This window comes from Sceloporus undulatus, chromosome 1, assembly GCF_019175285.1.
Source record: "Sceloporus undulatus isolate JIND9_A2432 ecotype Alabama chromosome 1, SceUnd_v1.1, whole genome shotgun sequence".
In the NCBI taxonomy this organism is placed as follows: Eukaryota; Metazoa; Chordata; class Lepidosauria; order Squamata; family Phrynosomatidae; genus Sceloporus; species Sceloporus undulatus.
The window spans coordinates 279774566-279802254 of NC_056522.1; the positions used below are offsets into that span (position 1 = coordinate 279774566).

General features: G+C 41.7%; 1 protein-coding gene across 2 annotated transcripts in view; it reads right to left on the bottom strand.

Moving 5' to 3' along the window:
* The window catches only part of GALNT18 (polypeptide N-acetylgalactosaminyltransferase 18), a 418358-nt gene extending 390893 nt beyond the window's left edge, over positions 1–27465 (bottom strand). For both annotated transcript variants that reach the window (XM_042446014.1, XM_042446013.1), the window contains exon 1: positions 26737–27465. In XM_042446014.1, coding sequence (XP_042301948.1) covers positions 26737–26992 — 256 coding nt within the window. In that variant the 5' untranslated portion in view covers positions 26993–27465. The remainder of the gene's footprint in view (positions 1–26736) is intronic.
* Positions 27466–27689: the final 224 nt, after the last annotated feature.

The window sequence follows — 27689 nt, forward strand, 5'->3', positions numbered from 1 at the left end:
GGCTGGGGCCGGTCCCAAGGCCTCGCCGGGCCGCATCCGGCCCACGGGCCGCAGGTTGTCTACCCCTGCTTTAAACAATACAGTCACTAGTGCTAAAGTTCCTGCCCTGTTCTACTGTGCTCTGCTTTCCTTCTCTAACAAGAACAATAAAAGTAAACCAGCAGAATAAATCTCTCTTCACTTTGGACATATTTTCTGTTTCCTTGTGCTGTTTATTTTCTGTGTAGACTTCTAAAATTCCACAGATTACAAAGAAGTGACAAAAGAGGAACTTACACTTAATATGGCATGTGCGTAGTCTATACCAAAGACAACTATGGCTCAAAAATCTGAAAGATAGAGAAAATGTTCCCCAATTTAAACTGCCAGTGTCTCAGTTCTCACCAGTGGCAGGATTGTTGTCACTCATGGTGTCACCACCATCTCTCCCCACTGACCTCTTCCCTTCATATCATACTATACTATACCATACCGTACCATACCATACAGAATCCTTAGTAATTTGGCACAGTGGTTAAATGCCTGTACTGCAGCCACTCACTCACAAACCATAAGGCTGCAAGTTCAATAGCAGCAAAAGGGCTCAAGCTCAACTCAGGCTTGCATGTTTCTGAGGTCGCTAAAATGAGTACCCAGATTGTTGGGGGCAATTAGCATACACTTTGTAAACCGCTCAGGGAATGTTTAAGTGCAGTATAGAATGTAGAAGCAGTATAGAAATGTACTTGCTATTGCTATTGCCACATGTATGTATAGTTTCATGTGGGTAAAGTTAAAATTTGGTAAGATGATATTTTTTTAAAAGAAAATTTAAAAGGAATAAACAATTTAAAATTTTATTTTTGAAAAAAACCTGGGACCTCTTCTTTTCTCCTTCCACTGAGCCTTGCCCAACTTACACAATTGCTTCAATGTTTTAAAGGGATGTAGGCAAACACAACAGCCCATTTCTGCCCAAAGAGATGGGGAACAGTGGTGTCATCATCTCCCTTACGGTGTCACGTGGTACAGCCTGAATCCCCCCACACACCCTCTAATGACGCCCCGGTTCTCATATCCCTCTTCCAATACAAACATATTTACATTATAAAGATTCTTGCCTCTTTCCCCAAATATGCAAGTTGCAGACAGAGGGAGGGAAAGCATTCTGCTAAGTAAGAAAATAAGTAATGTTGGTGTCTTGCATCTTTCTATTATTTGGAAAGCCCTCAAACAGCAGATGAACCAATGATGCAAAGGCAACAGATTTCAACTTTCAGTAGACAGCAGGACCACCAGCATGAATGAACAGATGGTGTTGAGACAGCTCTCAGTCAAGTACTATATATAACTCTCTCAACTTGTTGTCAGCCTATGAAAGAGGCAGTGTTTTGATGAAAATGTGAACATTCCAAAGTGAAACGAAACATTTCCCTACAATATTTCACCCTAGATCTTCTTTTAATGTTTTTCACATGCATTTCCAAACCAAGTGTATTCTCTCTCTCTCTCTCTCTCTCTCTCTCACACACACACACACACACATATATAAATGCAGCACAGAAGTAAAAAAATGTTTTTAATGCAAGCCAAAAGTGTTTGTTGCTTGATCCTGTGCTTTAAACCTATGATAGGAAAAGAAATGGCAAACGATGCCTGGCTCCATCCCTCCCCCCTCCCCCAGCATAATTCAGACTATAAGAGAGACTTTTACTGACAAATACAATTTTGTGAAAATTATATAGTGGGAGTCTGAATATGTGAGATAGTAACCACTGAGACTCACTATTAAACTAGCACCATGGTTACCTTTAAAAAAGGTGCTAAATTTTTGACATGCCTGTATTTTGACATCACCTGCCTCTCCCAGAAACACCAGGGACCAGCAGAGAGACTCTGGAGGCACAGGAGCCCAGCTGTTTTTCCCCCTATGGTCCTAGATTATAATGTTTTAAGATTGTGTATTGTTTATATTATTTTTAGGATTGGGATGGGAGATTGAGAATGGGGATTATTTTCTATTTTACTTGTTTTGTTTGTTTATTGCTATGTAATTTGCTTTGTTAATTTTATTGCTGCTGTGAATTGCTATGTATTTTTTGCTATTTATTGCTATTGTGAATTGCTTTGTTATTTTATTGTTATTGTTTATTTGCTTTATACTCTTTATTGTTGTAAACCCACCATGATTCCTTGTGATTGGGCAGGCTATAAATAAATCATTATTATTATTATTATTATTATTATTATTATTATTATTATTATTATTATTATTCTATATTACAACCCCACCTCCAAACAATTATAAGAGTGATTTGCAGTTTGTAATTGTCATTCTACCATTTGGGAGAACCAATGCTATTTTTCACAGCAGCCAGACTCCTTAGCTTGGCCAACCTTCTTGAGCCTGCCCAGTTATCAGACAACCAGAATTATTCATTGGAGCAAGTTACTTTTAAAAAACTATTTCACACAAAATGGAGGGGGAGGGATGAATGTTCACACTAAGTTTCTGTTATGCTGGTGTCAAATTTAGCCCTGCAGTTCACTTCAGTTTATTTTGTTTCTTAAAAATACAAATATATTTCCAATTGATTTTCCAGACTAACACGGCTATGTCTTTGAATTCAATATTAATTAGGTTAATTAAGGAGAATAACAACAAGTAAAAACAAAGTATATAAATATAGAAAAAATGCTACTATGACTGCTTCCACACTGCAGACATAATCCAGGTCACTGCCACTTTAACTGCCCTGGCTCAAAACTGTGGAATTCTGGGATTTGTAGATTGTTGTAGCATTAGAGCTTTCTGATAGAGAAGGCTAAAAATCTCACAAAACTACAAATCCCCATAACATTGAGCCAAGGCAGTTAAAGTGGTGTCAATCGGGTATTTCTGCAGTGCAAATTCAGACTTTCTGAGACTGGCTTAGCTTTGCTTCTTTTTTGTATGTATGGCTAGTTTAATTTAATATTTTGCATTTTACAGGTTCAGATGAATAAAATTCTCTAATAGACAAGCAAGCTGAGAGGCAATTTGGAATGGAAAAAGGGGGTATTTAGGTATACACAGTTACTTCCCTTATAAAACTGTCGCCTTCCAGAACTAGTTTTATTAATAAACAAATAACAATCAGTCAGGCTGTGATTACTGAAGAATAATGCATAGCTCATTCATTAGGAGCCATTCCACGCAGAACACAGAGGCAGGCACTCATTAAACAACAATTACTGTTAGTCACTTTTTAAACAACAACAATGAGCAATGAATTGCTTTTTGTTTTATAAAAAGTAACATTCTAAACTCTATTTCAGAGAGAAAATCAGTAGACATGAAAAGAGCTAAGCAAGCATTCCTTCTACAGGCCAATTTCTTATTCCACATCCCATTTTCTTAGCATATATAAGACTGAGAACACACATTTACTGAGATAACCTGTAGTCCACCCCACCCCCACTCCCACCCCCGCCATTCAAAATCCATATTAGGTCAATGCCTTTACAAGCCCAACTCAGGGGAATAAAGAGTATGTAACTTTTCAAGTTCTCCCAGACTCTTCATCAGAGAACCTGAAAATTTTCACTGTTTTCTAACCCCGAGTCTGCCCTATGATAGTATTTTAGTACTGCCCTAATATGGAAGTTGGGTTTATTCTTACCCTCAAACACAGCTAAGCTGCCTTTGCTCTTTTTTGTATCTTTGGGAATATTTTATTATCCTCACTTTATTAACTTATAGTAAGGCATATACAGCCAGCCTGGCATGGTTGGTTTGAGCATTGGATAAGGAAACTGGGAGACCAGGGTTCAAATCCCTGCTCAGCCATGGAAACCCACTGGGTGATCTTGGACAGGCCACAATCTCTCAGCCTTAGACAAAGGCAAAGGCAACCCCCTCTAAATAAATATTATCAAGAAACATAAGGTCACCTTACATCTCCATATGTAAGAAATTATTTGAAGACACATAACAACAACAACAACAACAACAACAAGGCTACATATTCAAGACACCAAAGAAATGTGATAAAGACAGTTATTCCACAGGGAAACCATAAACTACATGCCAGGTAATTGGAGCTTGAAAGGGACTGATTACAATTAACTTGTTGTTGTTAGCTGCTTTCAGGTCAGTCCCAACTCATGGTGACTCTGTGAAATAGACATCTCCAAGGCCCCCTATCCTCTACCTCTCTGCACAGGTCCTTCAGGGCCATGACCTCCCTGACTGAGTCTATCCATCTGGCATGCAGTCTTCCTCTCTTTCTTCTGCACTATACCTTCCTCAGCATCATTGTCTTTTCTAATGAATCATGCCTTCTCATGATGTGGCCAAAGTATGATAGTCACAATTTGATGATCCTGGCTTCCAGGGAGGAATCTGGCTTGATATGTTCTACAACCCATTTGTTTGTCTTTTTAGATGTCCGTGGTCTCCTCAGCACTCTTCTCCAACACCACATCACAAATGAATTGATTTTCTTCCTAGCTGCTTTCTTCACTGTCCAGTTCTCACAGCCGTACATGGTAATAGGGAATACAATAGGTTGAACGATTCTAACTTTAGTGTTCAACTGTATATCTTTACCCTTTAGTATTTTGTCTAGTTCTTTCATAGCTGCTCTTCCCATTCTTAATCTTCTTCTGATTTATTAACTGCAGTCTTCATTCCAATCAATATTTGATCCAAGGTATAGAGAAGTTTATTTCAATTTCCTCGTTATCTAGGTTGGATTTATGTAAATCCTCTATGGTCATTACTTTTGTTTTCTTTAAGTTCAGCATTAGGTCTGCCTTTGCACTTTCTTCAACTTTCATTAGTGATTGTTCCAAGTCTGTGATGTTTTCTGCTAGTAGTATGGTGTCATCTGCATATTTTAGGCTGTTGATATTCCTTCCTCTTATCTTAACTCCTTCTATATCCAAGCCTGCTCTTCATATGATATTATCTGCCAGCAAACTGAACAGATAGGGTGAAAGGATGCAGCTTTGCCTGATCCCTTTTCCCAATTGGGAACCATTCTGTTTCTCTGTATCCTGTTCTTACAGTAACCTCTTGTCCTATGTAAAGATTCCTCATCAGGATTATCTGATGTAGTGGCACTCCCGTTTCTTTAAGAGCATTCCATAGCTTTTAATGATCTAAGCAATCAAAGGCCTTGGTATAGTCTATAAAGGACATGCTAATTTTCTTCTGTAATTCTTTGGCTCACTCCATTATCTGTCAGATGTTTGCTATTTGGTTCCTAGTACCTCTTCCTTTCCTGAACCCACTTGGACATCTGGCAATTCTTTCTCCATGTATGACTGGCATCTGTGCTACAGATGTTTGAGCATAATTTTGCTTGCATGGGAAATTAATGCTATGGTCCTACAATTGCCGCAATCTTTTCTATCTCCTTATTTGTGAATGGGGATGTATACTGATCATTTCCAATTTGGCCACTGTTATGTTTTCCATTAGTTACAGAGAATTACTTTTTCCAATAACAGCTCTGTGAAAACGTTATGACCATAATTTAACAAGGAAAAACATCACTGCTGTAGCAGTGTACCTTTTAGTTACTTTTAAATTCACCAGTGTGAAATGAATGGTTTCAAATGCTTTTTTCTGGGGGGTAATGGTCTGTAGAAATTGGGGGGGGGGGGGTGTTAATTAACAATAAGTAATAATTTTAATTGCTCTGGAGAAATTGTATTGCTTTTGTTAAAAAAAATTAACTATCATGGTAACTCACTTCTTATGCCTGTGATTTAACTGTAGTAGCTGCTGGGAAATATTAGAATGGATAAAAATCAATGTGTCTGTTTATAGGTTAGATCTTAACTTTCTTTTCATGAACTGAACAAGGCATCCCCTCCTTCACCACCCCTCTACAGTCTGTTCTCCTTTACTGATAATAAAGTACCACACAACACTAATAAAACTTCTGCAGAAAATTTAGAATCTGGAGTTCATTTAGAATCTGAAATTCCTTCAGAAGGTGAGCTTGCTGTGTATCAACTTCGCAGCTATATTGCTGTCATAACCTTGCACTGAGAAAACTACCAGGCAACAGCCACAGACAACAGGCAGCAGTTGCCAGTGATTGATGTTGCTCTATTCCCCTTGGGCACCTAAAAAACTCTATTCAGGTTACAAAGCATAACATTATTTAGCAAAGCCAGATGCACAGGAAATATGGAATATACCCATGAACATGCAAGGAAAAATTTACTTACTTTGCTGTGACTATTTGTAGTTGGTTTAAGTTCTTCCTCATATTAAATATTGCAGATAATTGGCACCACACAGGAAGATTCACTCAAAACAGCCAATGATACTAGCCTACTAGTCTTAGGTACACTGCTTGCAGCAAGAACTCAAAAGACTTACAGGACTTGACCCCCAGATAATGCATTAAGGAATGTGTCACCAGCCTGCATTTTTCAACAACTCAGAAAACTGATATCAAGGGGATGCAACTGAAGAATTTCCAAGGCTGGCTGGGAACTACTGGGAGCTATAGTCCAGAAGTGACTTTTCCAAGCTCTGGATAACAGTGTGGAGAATTGAAGCCACACAACCTGATCAGAAGTGAGCCCCATCACTGATATTAATGCCATTTACATGCCAGCAGGTAAACTTGTGTCCAAAACACACTGCAGAAATAATCCAGTTTGGGACTGCTTTAACTGGCAACAATAGGGAATCCTAGGAAGTGTATTTCTGTGGGATGAAACAGTCCAGAAGGGGTGGCTTGAAGCTACCCCTTACAAACATGGACTGGGGCCGTGGCAACCACATGCCATGGCCCAATCTGCCTTGAAACCAGCCAAAAAGGAGTAGCAAAGATCTGCTCCTTTTTCAGTCTGGGAAAACCCAGCTTTTCCCATTCTACCACAGCTTCATGGTGGCTTCATGGTGGCTTCCTGGTGTCATCGGGATGTACAGCATCTAAACACCACACACCAATGATGCCCAGTAGCAGGCTTTTTTGGGCTGTCTGTTCTGACCCGGTGAGTCATTTATTCTTCTCTGTCAGAGAGCTCTGGTGCCACAGCAAACTGGAATTCCCAGCTTTCCCTAGCATTGAGCCAAGGCAGTTAAAGCAGTCTCGAACTGGTTTATTTCTACAGTGTGTTTTGGACCTCAGTCTTGAAATGAGGCACAAAGTCTCCATTAGCAGCAACAAAGTAACTCACCAGATATTACAGTGCACAGCCTTACTCAGGAATTTATCAGACAAGGGAAATTGGAAGTATAATCCAATGGCAATCCAAACGCAATCATGGGGTTTCACATTATGTGAGAGGTGATCACATGCAATTTTGGACAATGGCAAACTATTTTCAGGCAATGGGAAGTCAGTTCAAACACAATTTGAATTCATGTGAATTCACTGAACTAGTGAATTCATGTCAATGCATTCTGGCCCCACTTTCTTTTCATTCAAAATTAATAGAAATTCCTCCCATGTGATAAACTCATCAGAGACTGGGGTATTCTGCATACCAAGCAACTTGCATCCTCACAAATTACAGAGGTGGCCTAGATCTCAATGCAACTTTGTGGCTGGAAATGGAGGAGAAAATATTGTTGCATGGCTATTATTGGCATTGTCCTCAGTCCCCATTTGGCCATGAAGGGGTGGGATCTCTGCCTGCATCAAGCCTCCTTTAAGATGACCTTAAACACCAACTTAGGTAAACTTCTCAAATAAGATATAGGCCTACAACCCTGATACCATTACTGTTCTTCTGTATGATTTTTGACATTTTTTTTACCTGAAGAAGCAGCCAGTCAACCTTAAAAGTTAGAGCCATGTATTTTGCACCTTTTGATTGACCTAATGAAGTTATCACTGGAATGCGTATTTTAGATCCTGCTTTACTTTGCTGCATGGCCAGTATGGCTACCTCTAAATATATTTTTTTGGATTTGTCCATATATGTCCTCCCTTTCTCTGGCTGGCTGCCCTGACCTGGCTGGATGCCCACAAGTCAGATAAGAAAGCCAAACTCTACAAATGATACAGTCCTCAGTAGATTGTAATTCTCAGCAGGCTAAACAGTATTACCTCGGGGGGGGGGGGGGGGAATAGGACACTTCATTCAAACCACGAAATGCAAAACAACATATACAGCCCCATCTGTTAGGCCATAAAAGGGCCCTTAACTTTCAAAACTGAAATTGAAACTTCCAGTTTTTTAAAGAGGGAAACCTTCCCTGGAGTTAAAATAGATGAACAAAATCTTGGCAAAATTGTTACTTGGAGCCAAAACCAGATTCAAGGAGACTTATTCAGGAAAAAAAATTAAGGTGGAGTGAGGATGGGTAAACAGCAAAGGCGCTGTGAGAGCCATATGTGACCCATGGACCACACTTTGGCTGCATCTATACCAGTGATTTCCAAACTCTGGTCCTCCAGATGTTTTAGACTTCTGCTCCCAGAATTCCTGACCATTGACTAGGCTGGCCGGAGCTTCTGGGAGGTGAAGTTCAAAACAACTGGGGAACCAAAGTTTTGGAACCACTGGTCTACACTGTATGAATAATGAAGTTTGACACCACCTTTACTAGCATGGCTCCATCCTACTGAAGCGTGGGATCTGTAGTTCTGTGAGGCACTAGCAATATTTGGCAAAGAAGGCTAAGGACTCTGTAAAACTACAAACCTCAAGATTCCATAGGATGGAGCTACAGCACTTAAAGTGGTGTTAAACTGCATTATTTCTACAGTGTAAATGCACTCTTTGTTCACTCTTCATCAGTGTTCTATTGCCAACACTAAGTGGCAGTAGTTATCAAAGGTTTCAGACAAAGGTCTTCCCCAGGCCTGGCTGGAAATGCCAGGACAGAAGCTGTAGAGTTGCCAAAGTGAAAACTGGAGAGGGCTGCTATGCTTTTAATACTTGTGTAGAAGAGGAATATTCAGCAGAATCTGCTTGTTACCTGACTATTTGTCAAGTAATACCTGCTGAAATTCACTCTTCTACACTGGGGCATTACTAGGGATGTGGGTGTGTGGATGGCATTGGGTGACACAACAGCTCCTCAAATGTCTGGGGGGGGGGCGTTGGCTGAAATGGGTTGTGGCATTCTCCCATATCCTTTTAAAACCCTAGAGCTCAGTGGAAAACAAGGCATTGAATGGGGCAAGACTCAGTGGACAGAGATAGGAAAGGCCTCAGGTTTTTAATTTTTTAAAAAAAAAAACCCTCTTTTTCAATTTTCTTTAAAAACATGGCATCTTACCATGTTTTAAAACATGCAATCACATTAACTATGTCAATATAAATACAATAGGCCCTTGGTATCTGATGAGATTTGGTTCCAGGATTTCCCATGGACACCAACATTCATGGTTGTTCAAGTCCTATTAAATATAATGCAATAGTAAAATGGTGTTCCCTTACAAAAAAATGCAAAATCAAGGCTTGCCTTTTGGGATTTATATATTTTTAAAATATTTTCAAGCCATGTATGCTTGAATCCATGGATAAAGAATCTGTGGATACATAAGGCCAACTGTACATTTAGGCTGCTATACTGTAATTTAAAGGTATAATTTTAATTTTGCTAATTATTTATGTCACAGCTATTGCCATTACATTCAGTGGTATATGACTTATGATTTATGAATAATATTAGTACAAAAACATTACTAAGGATTCTGTATGGTATGGTATGGGAGGAGATCAATGAGGGGGGTGACACCAGCTCTACACAACCATTAATGGTACAGTAGCAAACTTCAATTTTGACTCTGGCAACCCTAGGAACATAGGTTATTGCACATGCAAAAAGCTTGATCAGCCATTGAGCTCTCGCCCCTCTTAGAAATTCAAACTACACAATGTTAAAAGCCAAAATCACTCAGCATGTTCTTGCTGTATTGCCCATAAAATCACTCCCAGCTAAGATCAAGCTGCCAGAAATGGGGTTATGTTGTGGGGTGGGGGGGATTTTTATCCAGAAGCCATCACTTGGCAGGATGCAGCATTTGAGACAGTCCATGATACAGAGATTAAAATCCAGTGAACCATACACTGCTTGCATTTTGACCAGCCTTAAAAATAACCCTTTGCCCAACATTCATAATTATGCTTCTTTTTCTGCCCACAATAGTAGTAGCTGCAGCTTAAACATCTTCTGTTCCCTCAATCATCTTTACACAATGAAGAAATTATTTCTGTTTGAAGTATATATAGGCAAGAATTTTGTTGGGCATTTTTAAATGAAAAAAAAAGAAAAGGTTCATTGTTAGAAATATGCCAATCTGCTTTTAGCAGATGGTTTACTATGTGATGGCTTCAGGCAAAGCTTGAAAACTTTAATCAATACAATGAAGGAAAATGGTGAGAAATTAAATGCATTTTCTTTGTTTAAAAAATCAAAGAAATTTTCTAGGTATTGTCAAGCAGAGAAAAATATATTGATTTATAGTTATTTCATGTGGCAGGTGAATTGTTTGATACATTATGACTACATTAGCTTTCTGTGCTGGCACTACAGTCAATGTGAGAACTGGTTTTGCTCTTTCTGTGCTTCAACTTCTTTAACAACCATGCATTGTTTTAAATTTGATGCTCACAACCTTGAGTCCCTATATTGGAACAAAGGCAAGACATAAGCAAAATAAACAAACAAACAGATCATGTAGCCAAACTCTACACTATTTTTTTTTAATTATGGAAACAAAATAAAAATAAGAAGGTCTAACATAAATATGGCAAACAAATTATCAAAATACAGCAACAACTGCAAATCAGCAAAATTAAAATGTGAGAGGGATACATTTCCACCTTCATGAGTCCTGAGGAATCCCTGAATAGGTGGAATTCCAAAAAGTGGGCAGAATTCTATGGAATGGCTGAAGGCACAATCCGTTCCCACAGAGTGCTGACCAGGTAACAGTTCTTCTATCCTTCTCTGCCTTCCCCGGAGGCATTATTCTAATTTGCAGCTGGACACAGTTGTGCAGTAGGAAAATAAAATGTGCAGTAGGAAATAGGACCTTTTGCCGATTTAAGTTATATCATAAAACAAGGAGAATGTGAGAAAGACAAATAAAACATCAAAATGAATGTTGCTACCTTGCAGTCTTCATAACCTTGTATTGATAATATTTTATTGAGACCAACTCTGTGACTACTATATCTGTGGCTCAGAAGGATACATGTGTAATGATATGTCTGGTTTCTCTCGTTCCACTTTGTTGCTGCATATAATGCCAATCGCATCCAGTACTTGTTTTTGCATCATAGGTGCAGGGATCAATGGCACCTAAGAAAGTACTGTTTTTCATCACCAGATTTTGTAATGACTTTCACCACTACATACTGTATATAAGTCTACAAATTTTAGTCAAAAATTGACCCCAAAAACCATGGGTCAATGTAAGTGATGTCCTTTAATTCTTATTTTAAAAAAGGAACCATTCCCTGGTGAAAGGCAAGAATTTAATCTGTCCTGGAAGCACTGGCTCCCCTTTACTCTCATCCATCCAGCCTTTAGTGTGTGCTTAAATAGTTATGCCTGCTTGAACTCTGTAAGTTCTTTGACATTCTTTTCCTTTGCTTCATCCATTAGATCCTTTGTTACATGCCTCTAAGTTTTATCCTCAACTTATCCATGGGTCATATAAAAAACCATAATTTTGACCCCAAAATCTGCCCTCAACTTATACATAAGATCAATTTATAGTCGGGTATATATCGTAAATTTTGTCAATGCTTATTCTAGCCACAGCACCAAAACATCTCCAGGACAGTTCAGTGTATCTTCAGTCAGTCTTTTGGTTGGGCTGTTTCTGTCACTATATGGGATGAATGGTATGGTCATGCAAAAATACTTGGTGCTGGGCAGATTGGGAAGAAAAATTTATTTGATACAGTGAGCCCTCAGGATCTATGAGGGTTTGGTTCCAGGACCCCCATGAATACCAAAATCTGTGGGTGCTGAAGTTCCATTACATACAATAGTGTGGTAAAATGGAGTCCCTTACATAAAATGACAAAATCAAGGTTTGCTTATTGGAATGTGTGTGGTTTTTTAAAAAAAATATTTTCAAGCTATGGGATAGTTGAATATGTGGATGAAGAATCCATGGATACGGAGGGCTGAATATACCATTCCATTGCCTTCTTGCATAGTAAAAAAGAAAAGGTCTGAATATATACTGCTTTTCTGCAAGTGAACGGGACAAAAAGAGAGAAGTCTGGTCCCTGGCCAAATGTTGTTGCTGTGTGCCTTCAAGTTGCTTCCAACTAATGATGACCCTAAGGTGAACCCATCCTGGGGTTTTCTGGGGCTGAGAGTGTGTGATTTGTCCAAGGTCAGCCAGTGGATTTCTATGGACAAATGGGAAATCAAAAACCAGTCTCTAGAGTTGTAGTCCAAATGGTCAGATCACTACACAACAATGGCTCTCCCCTGGCCAAATACTAAGCAGAGAAGCTAACAGGTCCCACTGTCAATACCAATGAACTGAAAATATGTCCTAAAAACCAAAACTTCATTCAGTAGGCTAAGCAACGCTTTTGACTGCTGGTCACCATGATGAATCCCACGTGGGAGATGGAAAGAAGAGGATATATTGCTCCAGTAGATCCCAGCTCCAAGTTCAAGATTCATCCATTCAGCGCTAACCTGAATCATATTGCAATGCTAATTTTGTTCATTTCCAGCTCCAAAATCAGAACAATGGCAATTACGCACTGTGCTGCAGTTTAAGGCTCTTAAAAACAGTTCCAGTTTTGTACAATATAATGTCCCTTACCTCTCACTATATGCCATCAGAGATAAAATCACATCCCTCACCCATACCGGAATGCGGCTTAAAACAGCATCAGTGCTCTTCTATGATTAAACACTGCTGGGAGAGGATGACAGTGGTGGGCAAGCTGTCAAATAAGGTTGGCCATCAGTATGGTTTTCTTTCCTGCATTACCAATTCTAGGAAATGAAGCTCTTCCTTCCCCATGGAACAAATATCCTCTGCCACTGAAGTGAGCTGAACCACAGCTCCCGCCCCCTCATCTGTGGCAATGCCAGATGGGAGAATTTCTGACAGTAGTTATCCAACCCCCCCCCCCCCAAAAAAAAAACCCTTTTCATAAAAGGTATAGGAGGATTTCCCTGTTCATTGCTTTCATTTTGTGATTGCCCCCCAGGTTATCTGGCAACCATATGTGTGGATCCACCTTTCCATGCAAGATAAACATAGAAAAACTATTTATATCATTAATGCATTGACTTTTTTAAAAAATACAGGACTTATTCAAGTCTAGACAAAATAGATGATCTCATTTATAAATATTAGTAGAACTAACTAAAGCATGAAAACAATCCTGGGTTTAACTATGATATCATGAAATAACAGGGCTTGTCTCCATGGACACAAGATTCCTTGCTAACTATCTCAGATCACAATGAATAATTTCCTTGACTTAAGCTTTTTACACAGTAATCTGTCCCAAGAGAAAACAGACAGGTCAATAACCATGGAGCAACATGCATCTATGGCCTAAATCCAATTACCAATCTGAGCTGAATCCCTTATTGAACAGCAAATCAACACTTATATCAGTCCCCCTGATTCAATAGATCTACTCTAGCTAGAACTAGCAAATTGGATTGAAGGCCAGATTGAAGTCTGTTTCAGCTTTCAAATTACATGAACAAATAACAGATTGAAGCAAGTAAACATGATGTGATTTCAAGATATTTATCAAGTTAACCAGTTAAACAATTAATTAAATATAAAGGTTATATTAAAAAAAATTTTAAAGGAGTATACGCTGTTTCAGATTAAATATTTCACTTTCTCTTAAAATGCCTATATTAAAAGCAGATTGTGGTTTAAAGTCAAAAATTAAATTTTAAGCCATTTGCAATTAACAAATAAACAGCATTCACATATAACTAAAAATCTAAAAGTAATACTTTCATAAGGCCCAGAATTCTGACTTTTTCCACAGAAAATGACTTTCACTACCCTGCAACTTTCTTTTATCTCCGCCTATTTTCTTGTATGCCTTTTCCCTTAAAGAACAACTAAGGCCTGCTATACATGGGCCAAAAGAACTTTGGGATGTAATGTTTACATGACGCATGCCCCCAAAGTGGCCAGAAGCCACCCTGACGCTGCCAAAAGGAGTCCAATGACGCTGCAAAAAGGAGTCAGTTTAAACGACTCCTGGCCAGTGCAGCTTGGGACCTGAGGTGGTAGCCTGCTTTGGGAGCAAGCTGTGCAGTCACCACAGTCACGGCCTGATCATGGTCAGAGTGACCAAAGGCCACTCTTTCCCAGCTGTCTGCTTCACCCCTTGGAAAGGCAGACTTTTAAACCAGAATCATAATGCAAATTATAATACATTATCTTTATCATTAAGTTTATTGCCCATAACAACAAAGAGGCTGTACAGACAGGTGATAAACAGTGGCATGAGGGTGGAGTGGGGGCGTGGCGACTGCCCTGACTCTGCTCCCATGTCGGTGAGATGCTGCACACCCCACCATCACAGCACTCCCTTGGCTCAGCTTGTACATGTGCTGTGCCAAAGGTGTGCAGAAAATCCGCAGCTTCAGCAGATATGGCACCCTTTCTGTAGAACAAAAAGGATAATTTTTTGCAGCACCTTTTTGTGCCATGGAAGTTCCATCAGACAAAAATGGTGCTCCCCAGTACTGAACAGAGGCAGCCTGGCGCTGGGCACCGGAATGGGGCCTTTTGGAGGACACTTTGGTGTGCGATAAAATCTGTTTTTTCTTGGTCGCACGCACGCACACGAGCATCCCCTTCCCGTGCCCATAACGGGGAGGAAATGAGTGCAATAGAGTTCTAAAAGATGAGTCTTGGGGAGGGGATTTGGAGCAGTCATGCTGGCCACATGATCACTGGATTTGCCTTCAGACAGCGCTGGCTCTTAGGTTTAGTAACAGAGATGAGCACCACTTCCTACAGTTGGTTATGACTAAACATTCATGCCAAGGGACTACCTTTGCCTTTACTTTACCTTTACAAGTTCTATAGAGAATTCTGACCTTTGCAATGACCAGTAAAAGCACTTACACCATTGTAAGATCAACTTATGTCATTTTTAGTCACCAACAGGATGCCAGCCTGTCATTTTAGACAGTGAACAAAAATACAGTATGGGTCCTTTGAAAGATTCTGGCTGACTGTTGTTTGTTTTTTATTTATATTTAATTTTTCTCTAAATCTGAGGAGTGCCCCCACAAACTGTTGGTATAGTTAATTTTGTAAATATTGTAGTTTCCATGTTGCCCTTGTTATGAACTAGCAAAACTGTCTGGTTTCACCATAGTTAGAACACCTCTTAACTTGATACACTGAAATATTAAAACATTTGCAGCTGTCAGAGTTGTATACATTGTGCCATACCATTTGAATCAATCTATGAGTTCTGGGAACTTTATAGGCCCCTGAGGAATTTGTCTATCTTTTTTATGCCAGTTAAGGGAGAACTATTCCACGGCAAGGAGAAGAGGCACCCATATAATTCTGATCCCTGGACTACTCTCCTAAACTTCCAACTGGATTGACAATAATCCTAAACCCTAGTTTGGAAGTTCTGCCACCTATTAGTACACATCTCAAATTTCAGGTGTGGAGCTTTCAGAATCCTAGAGCTTTGTCTCTGACAGAATGCATTCATTTTTGTCATTTTAGAAGAAGACAGACAGATAGAGATAATAGTGATATACATGTATTGGTTTGCATCCAACTGGCATCACTTCACTGAGAAAATGTTCCTTGATCCAATACTCTTCTATCAGCACAATGAAAATGGGGGAGATGATTTTAACACTGCCAACTCTTCAACCAGCCCTCTATCAGTCTCCTGAAGAGCAGTTTCATCTGCATCAATTACTAGATGACAATGTTTACTGTATATACTCATGTATAAGTCCAGAAATTTTAGTCAAATATTGACCCAAAAACTTGAGTCAACTTATCCATGGGTCAGTGTAAGTACGGTGCTTTAACTTTTATTTGAAAAAGGAAGCATCCCCTGGTGAGAGGCAAGAGTGTAATCTGTCCTGGAAGCATTGACACACACACACCCCACCACATACACACACCATCCATCCAGCGTTTAGTGTGAGCACAGTTATGCCTGATGTACGGCATTGTTTTTCTTTGCTTTGCTTCATCCTTTAGATCCTTTGTTACACGGCCCTAGGTTTTACCCTCGACCTATCCATGGGTCATATCAAAATCCATAATTTTAGCCTTCTCTTGATTTACACATGAGATTGACCTATATATATATATGGTAATTTGCATGAAAAAATTTACCTGCTAACTTTTGTATATAAAAGACATTTTTTTAAAAAAAAAACAACGAACAGCAGTAATTCTTGTTTCTTCCCAACCAGTTGTCTGCTTTATCCAATAAAGAATATTAATACAATCCTTCTGTGTGAAATTATCTTGCTTCTCTATCCTTTCAGTCTATGTGTATGCTTCCAAGTAAACTGTCAACTTAAGGCAACCCCATGAATTTTAAAGTGTTGTCTTGGGCAAGGAATATAGAGTTTGTTGTTGTTGCTAACTGCCCTCAAGTCAACTCCAACTCATGGTAACCTATGGATGATACATCCGTCCTGAACTCCCTTCTCTTTTAGTATTCCTGACCATGGGATCACCCCCCAGTATTTCTCTAAGTTTACTGAAATCAGCTTTCCTAAAGTCTAGAATGTGTGTCTGACTATGCCTGGCTTCTGTTTTCCTCTCTATAACAAACTCCAGGAGAACATGGTCACTACCACTTAATGATCCCACCACTTGCGCCCCATTAACCAAGTCATCCTTGGTTAGGATCAGATTGAAAATAGCTAACCCCCTTGTTGCCTCTTCCACTTTTTGGACCATGAAACTGTCTCCAAGGCAAGTGAGGAATTTGCTAAACCTTGAGGATTTGACTGAGTTTGAATTCCAGCAAATATCAGGATAGCTGAAATCACCCATCACTACTACATCTCTCCTTTCTGAGTGTGCGGTCATCTGGTCTAGAAAGGTGTCATCAAATTCCTCCATCTGACTGGGGGGGGGGTCTTTAGTAGACTCCCACCATAACATCCTTGTTGTTTCCCTCCCCTTTAATTTTTATCCAGATGCTCTCCACCTGGCTTCCATGATTGATGTCCTGCATCTCTTCACTGGTGTAAATATCTCTGACATATAGTGCTATTTCTCCTCGTTTCTTGTTTGGCCTATTTCTCTTTAAAAAGTTATACCCCTGTATTTCTACATTCCAGTTCTGAGACTCATCCCACCAGGTTTCAGTGATGCCTATTATATCATATTTGCTTTGTTGTACTAGAAGTTCGAGTTCATCTTGCTTATTTCCCATGCTCTGTGCATTAGTGCAGAGACATCAAAGACCATGGGTCCTCTTTACTTGCTGCCTGTGCAAGTTTTTGCTTCCCACTGTTGGGTCCTTGCACTATTTGTCTTGTTTCTTCTATGTCCGTTTGCCTATTTTCTCCATCCCTTTCGCCCCATAATATTGTCTCCCTCCCCCACGGAACTCAGTTTAAAGCCCTCCTTATCAAATTCTTGAGACTATTGGCAAAAACATTTCTTCTAACTGGTGTGAGATGCAACCCATTCCTTGCCAGAAGCCCCTCCTCATGGAACTGCAAACCATGATCAAAGAATCCAAATCGTTCTCAGTGGCACCATCTGCAGAGCCAGTTGTTTACATCTGCTATTTTCCTCTCCCTTCCTGGACCATGCCCTTCAACTGGGAGAAGAAAAGAGATGACAACTTGTGCATCCATTTCTTTCAGCTCCCTACCCAGAGCCTCGTAATCCCTTCTGATATTCTGAAGGCTGTGTCTTGCAGTATCATTGGTTCCCACATAGACCAAAAGGAAGGAGTATTGGTCAGTAGGCTTGACCAGTCTTGTCAGCCTCTCTGTCACATCACGGATCTTTGCCCTAGGGAGACAACACACCTCTCGAGAATCTTGTCAGGCCTACAAATCACTGCTTCTGCACCCCTCAACAAGGAGTCCCCCACTACGACCACACGCCTCCTCTGAGGCTTAGCAGAAACTGTTCCCTCTGGTGGAACTTTCAGGCTCCCCTGCTCTGTCCTTGAAGTCTGTCCATGCTGCTCTTCCTTGTCCTCTGTGTGACATTCCTCCATCTATCTGCCTCCTGTGTATGTGAAGTGACCTCCTCCTCCCCAGCAACTTCCTCTGTATGGTCCCCGTCCAAGACCGTTCGTTCCATTCTGTCCAGGAAATCCTCTTGCTCCCTAATATGCTGAAGTGTAGCTACTCTGGACTCTAGATGCTGGACCTTCTCCTCCAAGAGTGCTACCAACTTGCACTTGGTGCATGTGAAGTTCTCCACATATGTAGGCAAGAAGGCAAACATCCCACAAGTGTTGCAGGTGACTGCAGCAGTTCCGTGAGTGTCCATACTGAGAAGTCTTAAGTAATAACTGAAACAGGACTGTGGGCTTCCTCCTCAGAAAATCCTCCAGTAAACACCAATGTTAAGGACCCTGATGACCTGGCCTTTTCACCAATCTCTGGAAGTGAGTTCAATCAACTCAGCTTCTGCTGTAGTTCTCTTTGGATGAAAAAAAAATTTCTGGGAGGCGTTATATAGAGCTAGTCTGCTAGCTCCGCCCCCTAGTGACTCACAGATGTGACTCACAGAAGCTCCACCCCCTCAACAACAAGCACACTCTCCACTCAAAATGGCCACCCAGCTACTTCTCTCCTTCTCCTCTCTGTGGCAGGAACAGTTTCATCATCTTGGCTTCCAGGAAGAGTTCAGGCTCGACCTGTTCTAGGGCCCATTTATTTATCTTTTTGGCCATCCTCATCACTTTTCTCCAATACCACATCTCAAATTACAGTGGTACCTCGGGATACGAAATACCCAGGTTACGAAATTTTCGGGATACGAAAAAATCCCATAGGGAATTATTGTTCCGGGTTACGAATGTTTTTTCGGGTTACGAAAAAACTTTTGGTGCTTTTTTCGGCTTTTTCGCACGGAATCGCGGCTTTTCCCTATTAGCGCCTATGGCAATTCGGCTTACGAAGGCTTTTCGGGTTACGAAAGCGGCCGCGGAACGAATTACTTTCGTAACCCAAGGCACCACTGTAGTTTATTTTCGTTCTGTCAGCTTTCTCTTATTTTCGTTCTGTCAGCTGTCACATCCATACATTGTGATAGAGAATACAATAGTCTGGACAATTCTAACTGTAGACCATGGAGGATTTACATAAATTTAATCTAGATAATGAAGAAATCAAAGAGGGGGGGTGGTCAGAGCCTCCAAGTCTCATATCCCCTGGGGGTTGTATCAGAAAGATTATTTAAATAAACAGAGAGAAACTCCTAATGGGATTTTTTTCCTGACTATTCTACGTTACAAAGATGCCCTGAGAAGGAAAGATATCAGAAGGGTAGCCATGTTGGCATTGGGAACAAAGTCGAGCAGATAAAATTTAAATTCCATTAGCAGAACAAAAAGGCACTTCCTCTGAGATCCAATAAGAAACATGGCCAGATGGGGCTGCCTCCATACCATATCAACTCAGAACAACAAGATTGTGACAAAATGCAGACCTATCAATAACATCATCATTTTTATCTTCTGTATGATTTTTAATAGCTTTATCTAATGAAGAAGCCAGTGGAGCTTCGAAACCTGGCAACATCTATTTTATGTATTTTGATTGTTCCAATAAAGGTATCACTGTTTTGTGTACTTTGGATGTTACTGTACTCAGAAGGAAAGAATATTTTTAATAAGCTATTCAGAATAGATAGAATCAGCATTTGTTAGCAAACTTTTCAGAATTTCATATCTGGCACTTAATTGGTTTTAAGCTGTCATGTTCTAACAAGACCAGTTTCACATTTCACTACAGAGTACATGCAGAATCTTGACAGTGGTTTTCAACAGAGAGGATAGAAATGAGGGCAGACAAACCATTTAAGGGAACAATTTTTAAATCCCATAATTCCACCATTGAGTTACTAGTAATTAGAGAGGAAGTTTGCCCCAGAGTTTCTCCTATAAAATATTTTAAAGATCAACTGCTATAGCTTTTAAAAATCTTACCTTTCCTCAATTTTCCAACTGGCAAAAGGTATACTTATAATTTCTCAATCATGTGCAGTCAGCCCTCCATATCCACAGATTTTTTTTATCCACGGATTCAAGCATCCACAGCTTGAAAATATTTCAAAAATATATAAATTCTAAAAAGCAAACCTTGATTTTACCATTTGATATTAGGGATACCATTTTCACAGATTTTGATATGGGGGGGGGGGGGGCTGGAATCAAACTCCAGCAGATAACAAGGGCCCTCTTTAACAGCTTGTAGCTCTACTATTGACACTAGAGAGATCCATAGTTATTTCTAAATTACAACTAATGAGTTTTTTATTTCACTAATAAATAGCATTATTTGTACTGTTATTGTATTGTACTGCACTGTACTGAACAGCTTTATTCCTCTACAACTACACTTTTACAGTTTCATATTAAAAGTTTAGATTTTGGGATGGAAGGCATGAGTCAAGTAAAACAGTAATTTGAAATAAACTGTATTTCAGTGAAAGAGATGTGAGTTATGTGTTCATTTTTTCCCCACTGAAATCAACAAGACTTTTAAGCCTTTGCCCCAAGTCAGCCCTGTCAGGCTAAAAATGGATGAGAATGGAGAGCAGAAAAATTAAGTACAATGGGTCAATTTTCAGAAACCATGGAACAGTTTTCCAGCTCACATAGCAAAAAACTGATTGGGACAACCATTCCATATTAATAGATGAAAGATCTATTTAAACTGCAAACCCATTAAATCTGTGCTTCAGGAACTGTTTAATTGAAACTTCATTTAGAGAAGGAAAAAAACTAAAGAGAAATATGATACAACAGTGTTTTTCAGAGTAGAACAGGACAGCCCCTGCCCTACAGAGTTTACAGTCTATAACTAGAAACAGCAGAAATAACAGAGAAAGGAGAAATAAGTGGAGGCAGGGGTAGACAGGATAGCAAGTGATCATTGCTTCAGTTACAAGAAATGCTTAGTTACAGACTCAGTACAAAAGATCACAGAAATGAGATGATTATGCCAGAGCTTGATGGAAAATGGGTTGTGAAAAAAAGTAAGAGAGCTGGCAACATACTGATGTTCTGGGATGCAGCTCAAAGTACATAGAATGGCAAGATAAAGGGAGAGAAGACACCACTGCATGAGACCTTTAAAGAACACAGGTAGGGATGGCCCATCTGGAATAGAGGAGTAGAGATGATAAGAAGGGGCAAGGCCAGGGAAGGCTTTGAAAGTATGGACAAAGAGCTGCAACTAGATCCAAAAGCAGACAAGAAGTCTGCCTATAATACACGTGCAGTCATTTTGGCTCATCCTTTAATAGAGATCGACAAGCTCTCCAGAACTTTTCTGGCTTGGGAATTTTCTAAGCTTCCTAGGGGGGGGCAAAGATAGCAGATTTTTGGCAAAGGCTGCATCTGTACTGGAGAAATAATGCAGTTTGACAACACTTTAACTGCTATAGCTCAGTGCTATGGAATCCTGGAATTTGTAGTTTGTTGTGGCACCAGAGCTCTCTGACAGAGAAGGCTAAATATCTCACCAAACTACAAATCCCAGAATTCCACAGAACTGAGCCATGGAAGTTAAAGCGGTGTCAAATGGCATTATTTCTGCAGTGCAGATAAGACAATGGAAAAATCAATAAAGTTTGTTGTTGTTGTGTAACTAAGTAAACTAATTTTTTTTGTTTATTTATGCAAGGCTTACCTAACTGACCTGGTTGTTTCATTTCACATGGGCACATCAGTTTTAAATAAATAGTTTTTGAGACTTGTTGAACTGCTCTTATTTTTGTGATGTAGGGAGCTAACTCTATTCTTTCCTTATTACTTTTATCTCTGGCACCAAAGTGTCTGTTAAAGAAGTAATGCCTAGGATCACTTCTACGCCATTAACTGAGGTATACCTGTAGTCTTATAATTGAAAATACTAAATATATTTAAGCAGTGTTAACTTAGTTTAGGAGCTTGTGTAGTAATCAAGAAACAAATGATAGTTCAAACCACCTAGGAGCACTTAATTTGACCTCAGAGGTATACATATACAAGCACTGTTTTGCCACTATCATTATAGGACCATCTATTTCAGTTTGGAGGCTTTGTAGATAAGATCCATCATGGCTTATTGACTGCCACCGTGTAGAAAATTATGAGCCTTTACAGCACTGCTACAACACACCTCAAGCTTACTCAGAACTGGGGTGGGCATGCTCCAAATAGCTCACATTACTGCATTACAAAAACTGGATCTGGACCAGATTTTTAAAAGGAAGTGTGGCCCTGGCAATGCAGCAGCAATTGAGTATACAGTACTAAGAAGGATTTGAGAAAGGCTCTGGATTGTCTGTTTGCCTTTAGACAGAAATAACTCCATCTACTTTGTGACCTTGGGTGAGTCACACTCTCTCAGCCCCAGACAGTTTGCCTTACTTAGGGTTGCCATAAATCGGAAATGGATTGAAGGCACACAACAACAAAAACATAGCTGGCATCCCACTCACAGAGGGCAAGTTTACTTTGTTTTCGACAAATACATTTTGTAGCAATTCAAGTATGTATCACTGAAATAGGAACCCTTGTTTTAAAATAAATATATGCATTGCAAGCATGTCTGCAAGAATATTGTATATCATGTATATAATGCAATATTAGTATATATAAATTGATATACATTGTTTTTCAGAATTATCAGTCTCAGCCCGACCCCTCAGTCTACATGTCACATCACAGCCACATGGAAATGTTAACAGTAGCCTTATCTAACCATGTAAAATGTTTTCAGTAAACCATTCTCTACTAGAAACCATCCAGTGGTACTGCCTGTTTGTTTTGTGTGTATATTTGTTGCCAATAAAAATGACTCTTTCTCCACTACTTTTCTGCCACCTCTGTGACAAACCCTGTCTTATCCTGAAAATACAAAGCACTGTTTCCCCTTATCACATATACACCTGATTTTGAAATTCAACACAGAAGGTACTCTTTCTTTGTCCACACAATTAAGCTAATATAGATTGCACTCAGAGTCAGGTCAGTTTTCAAGTTCCTTCTGACTACTATTGCTATTGAATTTCTGTCTCAGGTCAAGATATGGCACTCTGATATACTCTTTTCAATTACCTTGAACACATTCTAAAGTTCTGCATCTATTCAGCTTTAGCGTGTCACCATTCAAAAGTCTAGCAGATGCAATTTCATGCCAAACTAACATTGTGTTCCTGTTTGATATTCTTGAAAGTGCCTGCCAGTTACATTTTCCTCCCATTTACTCACCTTTTTTTTGGGCAAATCATACTGTGGATTTAAACAGCCAGCTTTTGTACATTATTTCACTTTAGATGCCTCCACAAAGTCTACTGACATGTTTTGATTATCTACCCTGCAGGTTCCCCAGCTCTTTACAGTATTCTCTCTCTCTCTGGTCTACAAGGGCATGACTATTTCTAAGTCAATAAGATTTTAACTTTTCACATAGAGAATAAAAGGAATTCTTACTCGTGGTTTAGAGAATGTTCAACGTGCTTCTTAATCAGACCAGTAATCCTTCCAATAACCTCAAAAGCAGACAGAAACCACACACCTCCCCAGTACAAATTAGTTATGAATTTGCTACTACGGGAGAGCCACTATCAGCCTCTCAATCTCCATGCTTTATGGAACTGATGACACTGTGAGCCAGTCGTCTAACTCCTTACAGAACTCTCCAGAATTGGGAGACCAAAGCTAACTGGCATTTGTTTGCCAAAGGCTTCTTCTAGACAATTCCCAATTCACTCACTAACCCACATGCCTATGTTAGGGCCAAAACACACTGCAGAAATAATCCAGTTAGAGACCACTTTCAATTCCCTGGCTCAATGCTAGGGAATTCTGGGAACTATAGTTTTGTGAGACATTGAACCTTCTCTGTCAGAGAGCTCTTGTGGCACCACAAATTAGAAGTTCCCAGGACTCCCTAGCACTGAGCCAGGGAGTTAAAGTGCTCTCAAACTGGACTATTTCTGCAGTGTGCCTTTGGTCTGAGTTTCTAAATCTCACTGATGAATGGAAAATCCTGAGTTACAGTTCTGAAAGTGAGCATCAGAATCAGACATTGCTGAACCATACTAAGCTTCAGGACTTAAATTCAAGCTTGTCCATTTATGCATGGAAACAGATTGAGGGTCTCAAGCAAATGATAACCATCTACAGTTTCTCTCTGCATTCTTGTCTGGAACCAAGTTCCAATAAGGTACATTGGATAGTTCCACGTGTCATTTATGTTCAGTGTAGCCAAATAAGGAAAAGTTGTGCCTACAGGAAGAAGAAGAGCAGCAGCCTCTGAACAACTCTTAAGAACACTGGCAAGAGCTCTTTCTGAATCCTATTACTGCAAAATCTTATTTATGGAATTTGAGGGTAAGACTTAACCTTGAGTTTGAGTCCAAAACTATCTAGGTGCAAAACAAATATACATTTCCAGTCCCTTTTATACCAACATATTACTGCAAAACATGAGCTTGACAGTGTTTCTGCAAGTGCTTAGAAGGGGGAGTCAGATCAAGTGCTGGAAAGAAACCAAGAAGGGTGACATTTCCAAGATGATAGAAGTTTTGGGGAGCTTGGAAACTTTGTGTCTTCTAACACTGCTCAATCTATTTTCCTGCACAGAATCAGCTGAGCATGGGCTCCATTGAACTTAGAGAGATTTAATTCTGAGCAGATATGGCCAGAACTGCTGAGCTCTAAACATTTTGAGCCCCAGTCTGCAAATGTAATGAGATTATATTGCTCCTTTCAAAATATTAGAACCTGGAACCAAGAGAGACACGGCTAATACTGAGAAAGTTTGCAACCTGTAGACACCGACATTACTCTTGACTCCTGAAAGGAATCTGTTTTGCTTGTGATGCTGCCCATATGTCTCCTGTGAAAAAGGCAGAGCGAGGCAAAATATGCCTTGTATAATTTCCTTTATACACAATTCCTAATATCATGTAAATCAGGAGGAACATGTTGTGACACCACTGTACCCGCAGAAGTCAAGTCCGCATACATCCACTGTGGGAATGGAGCAGCTTTCCCCTGAAGCGCATGCTAATAGCGCTAGCATTCTTTCGTGTCCCTTTGACAAAACAGATTCAGGAGAGTGAAAATCTTTTTAGCAGCTGTAGGAAAACGGTCAGGTTGTTTTATTTTGGTCAGGACGGGAAGGCGGATGGAAAGCTGGACAGCCCAGGTTGCCTGCCAAAGCGGGTGGTTAACGGACGGCGTCACCAGATCTCCACTGCTTTCAAGCAGACATATCTTCTTCTAGCACAGCGCAGCATCAGTGCCCAGACTAGCCATCCCAGTCCGGGATCCTGTTTTCAAAGCCCTGCCGGCACACGATGGCCCTTTGCCACTGGCCAAACAAGGGGGAAAGCCTCTCCCCAGCAGCCCTCCTGCCTCCTCTGCCCAGCCTCAGGCCACCCTCCAGCCCGCGGCTGCCTGCCTTCTTTCTGCCCCGGCTGGAGGCAGGCGAGGAGGGCATCCCTGGGCTCCTTCCTTGGCGGAGGAAAAGGGAGAGCGGGGAACGGGAGCCCCCGCCGCTCAGGCCCTCCCCCCGAGAGCCCTCTCCCACCAGTCGGCGGAGGGAGGGAACCAGGGGGTCAACCCAGCCCCAGACACGCTGGAAAGCCCTGGAGCGGGCGCTGCAAGACCCGCAAGCAAGGAAGGAGGGGAGGGGAGGGGAGGGGAGGGAAGGAGGGTCGGAGGTGCCCCCCCTCCCGCATTCCTTCCGCGGTTTCCTCCGGCAGCCGAGGGAGCACCAGAAAAAGAAGCAGCCGGGAAGAAGGAAGGACTTCGGCCCCGGAGCATCCCTCTCCTCCGCCCCAAAGAAAGCCTCCGAGGAAGCAAGCTCTCCCGGGGGAAGGGTCTGGAAACCGTGGCCCACGAGGAGAGGCATCTCAGGGAGCTGGGGATGTTTAGCCTGGAGAAGGGAAGGATAAGGAGGGGGGAGGCAACACTCTAACCATGTTTAAATACTTGAAGGGGTCTCTCTCTCCCCCTTCCTTCCTTCCTTCCTTCCTTCCTTCCCTCTTTCCTTCTTGCCATGTTGAGGAAGGAGCAAGCTTGGCTTCGGCTGCTCCAGAGAATAGGAGCTGGAGCAATGGATTCAAACTACGGGAAAAGAAGGTCCACCTCACCATTTGGAGGAACTTCCTGACAGTCAGGGCTGTTCCAGAGTGGAATATGCTGCTCTGAATTATGGGGGAGCGTCTCCCTCTTCGGGGATCTTTAAAGAGAGGCTGGATGGCCACCTGTCAGGAGGGACGGGGAGTTCCTGCAGGGCCGACCGGGGCTGGACTGGAGGGCCGGGCGGGCGGGAGGGTCTCTTCTCCCGGCTCCCCCACCCGCCCAACACGCCGCGCCCCGCCATCAGAAACACAACACTCGGAGGGAAAAGGCAGTGCGGGAGTTAGGAGCTCTGTGACCCTCCAAGAAAAAGAAGGCAAAGGAGAGAGGGAAGGAAGGGAGAGAGGGAGGAGGGAAGGAAGGAAGGAAAAAACGAAAAAGGGAAAGAGAGAGAGAGAGAGAGAAGGAAAGAAGGAATGAAGGGAGGGAGAGAGGAAAAAGGAAGGGAGAGAGAGAGAGAGCAAAGGAAGGAAGGGCGGGTGTTTCTACCTTGGAGGTGCTGCTTGATGACGTTCTCGAGGTGGTCGAGCCTCTCGAGGATCCTCCAGGTGGGCTCCCCGGTCCTGCGCTGCGGGGCCTGCTCCCTCCGGGCCTCGGCGTCGGCGGGGGGCTCCTGGACCTTGACGGAGACGGTGGCGATGTAGTTGGTGACCCATCCCACGTAGAGCAGGCAGATGATGTTAGTCATGCCGCTCAGGATCACGCAGGTGGACACCAAAGTTTTGGTCTTCCTGGTGCAGACCATGCTGGGCTCCCTCCATATAGCTCCGGCCCCAGGCACCAGGAAGGGGCCCCGCAGACGGAGCAAGAGAGGCAGAAGAGACTCCGTCAAGAGAGGAGAAGCCCAGGGAGGGGAAAGCGGGCTCAGGTCAGGGCGCGGCCATCCCGAAGGCGCCGGGGCTCCTCTCCGCTCCTCTCCTGCAGGGCGCCCGGCTCTGAGTTTGAGGGGAAGGGAAGGGAAAAGGCTTGGACTTTCTTCTCGCCCAAGAGCTGCTGCTGCTGCTGCTGCTGCTGCTGCCCCGGGAATCCCAAGGCAGAAGGGCTGCCCTGCTAAGCGGCTTAGGAAGTAAGGAAGGAGAGAGAAGGCGGCGCCAGGTGCCCTCGAGGCGAGTTACAAAAGTTTCTCCTGCTCCTCTTCTTGCTCCCTTGTGCTTCTTCTTCTCCCTTCAGCAACCCTTCGCAGCTCCACAGCCTCCAGCCCCGTGGAAGCCGCAAACACAGGCGAGGCGGGTGGGGAAGGCAAGGGATTGACGCGGCTCTCCTCCAATCCCAGGCAGGCTCCCACCCAAAGTGGGAGGAGCCTGGCCAATCAGGAGGCCCGCGGGGATCCCCAAAGTGAAGCCGGGAGGGCGCCAGTGTGAGGCCGAGGCCCACCTGCTCAGGGATTGGAGGGCGGGGAGGGGCCGGGAGGGAAGGGCGGCTCTCTGGTTCGGCTTCAGAGA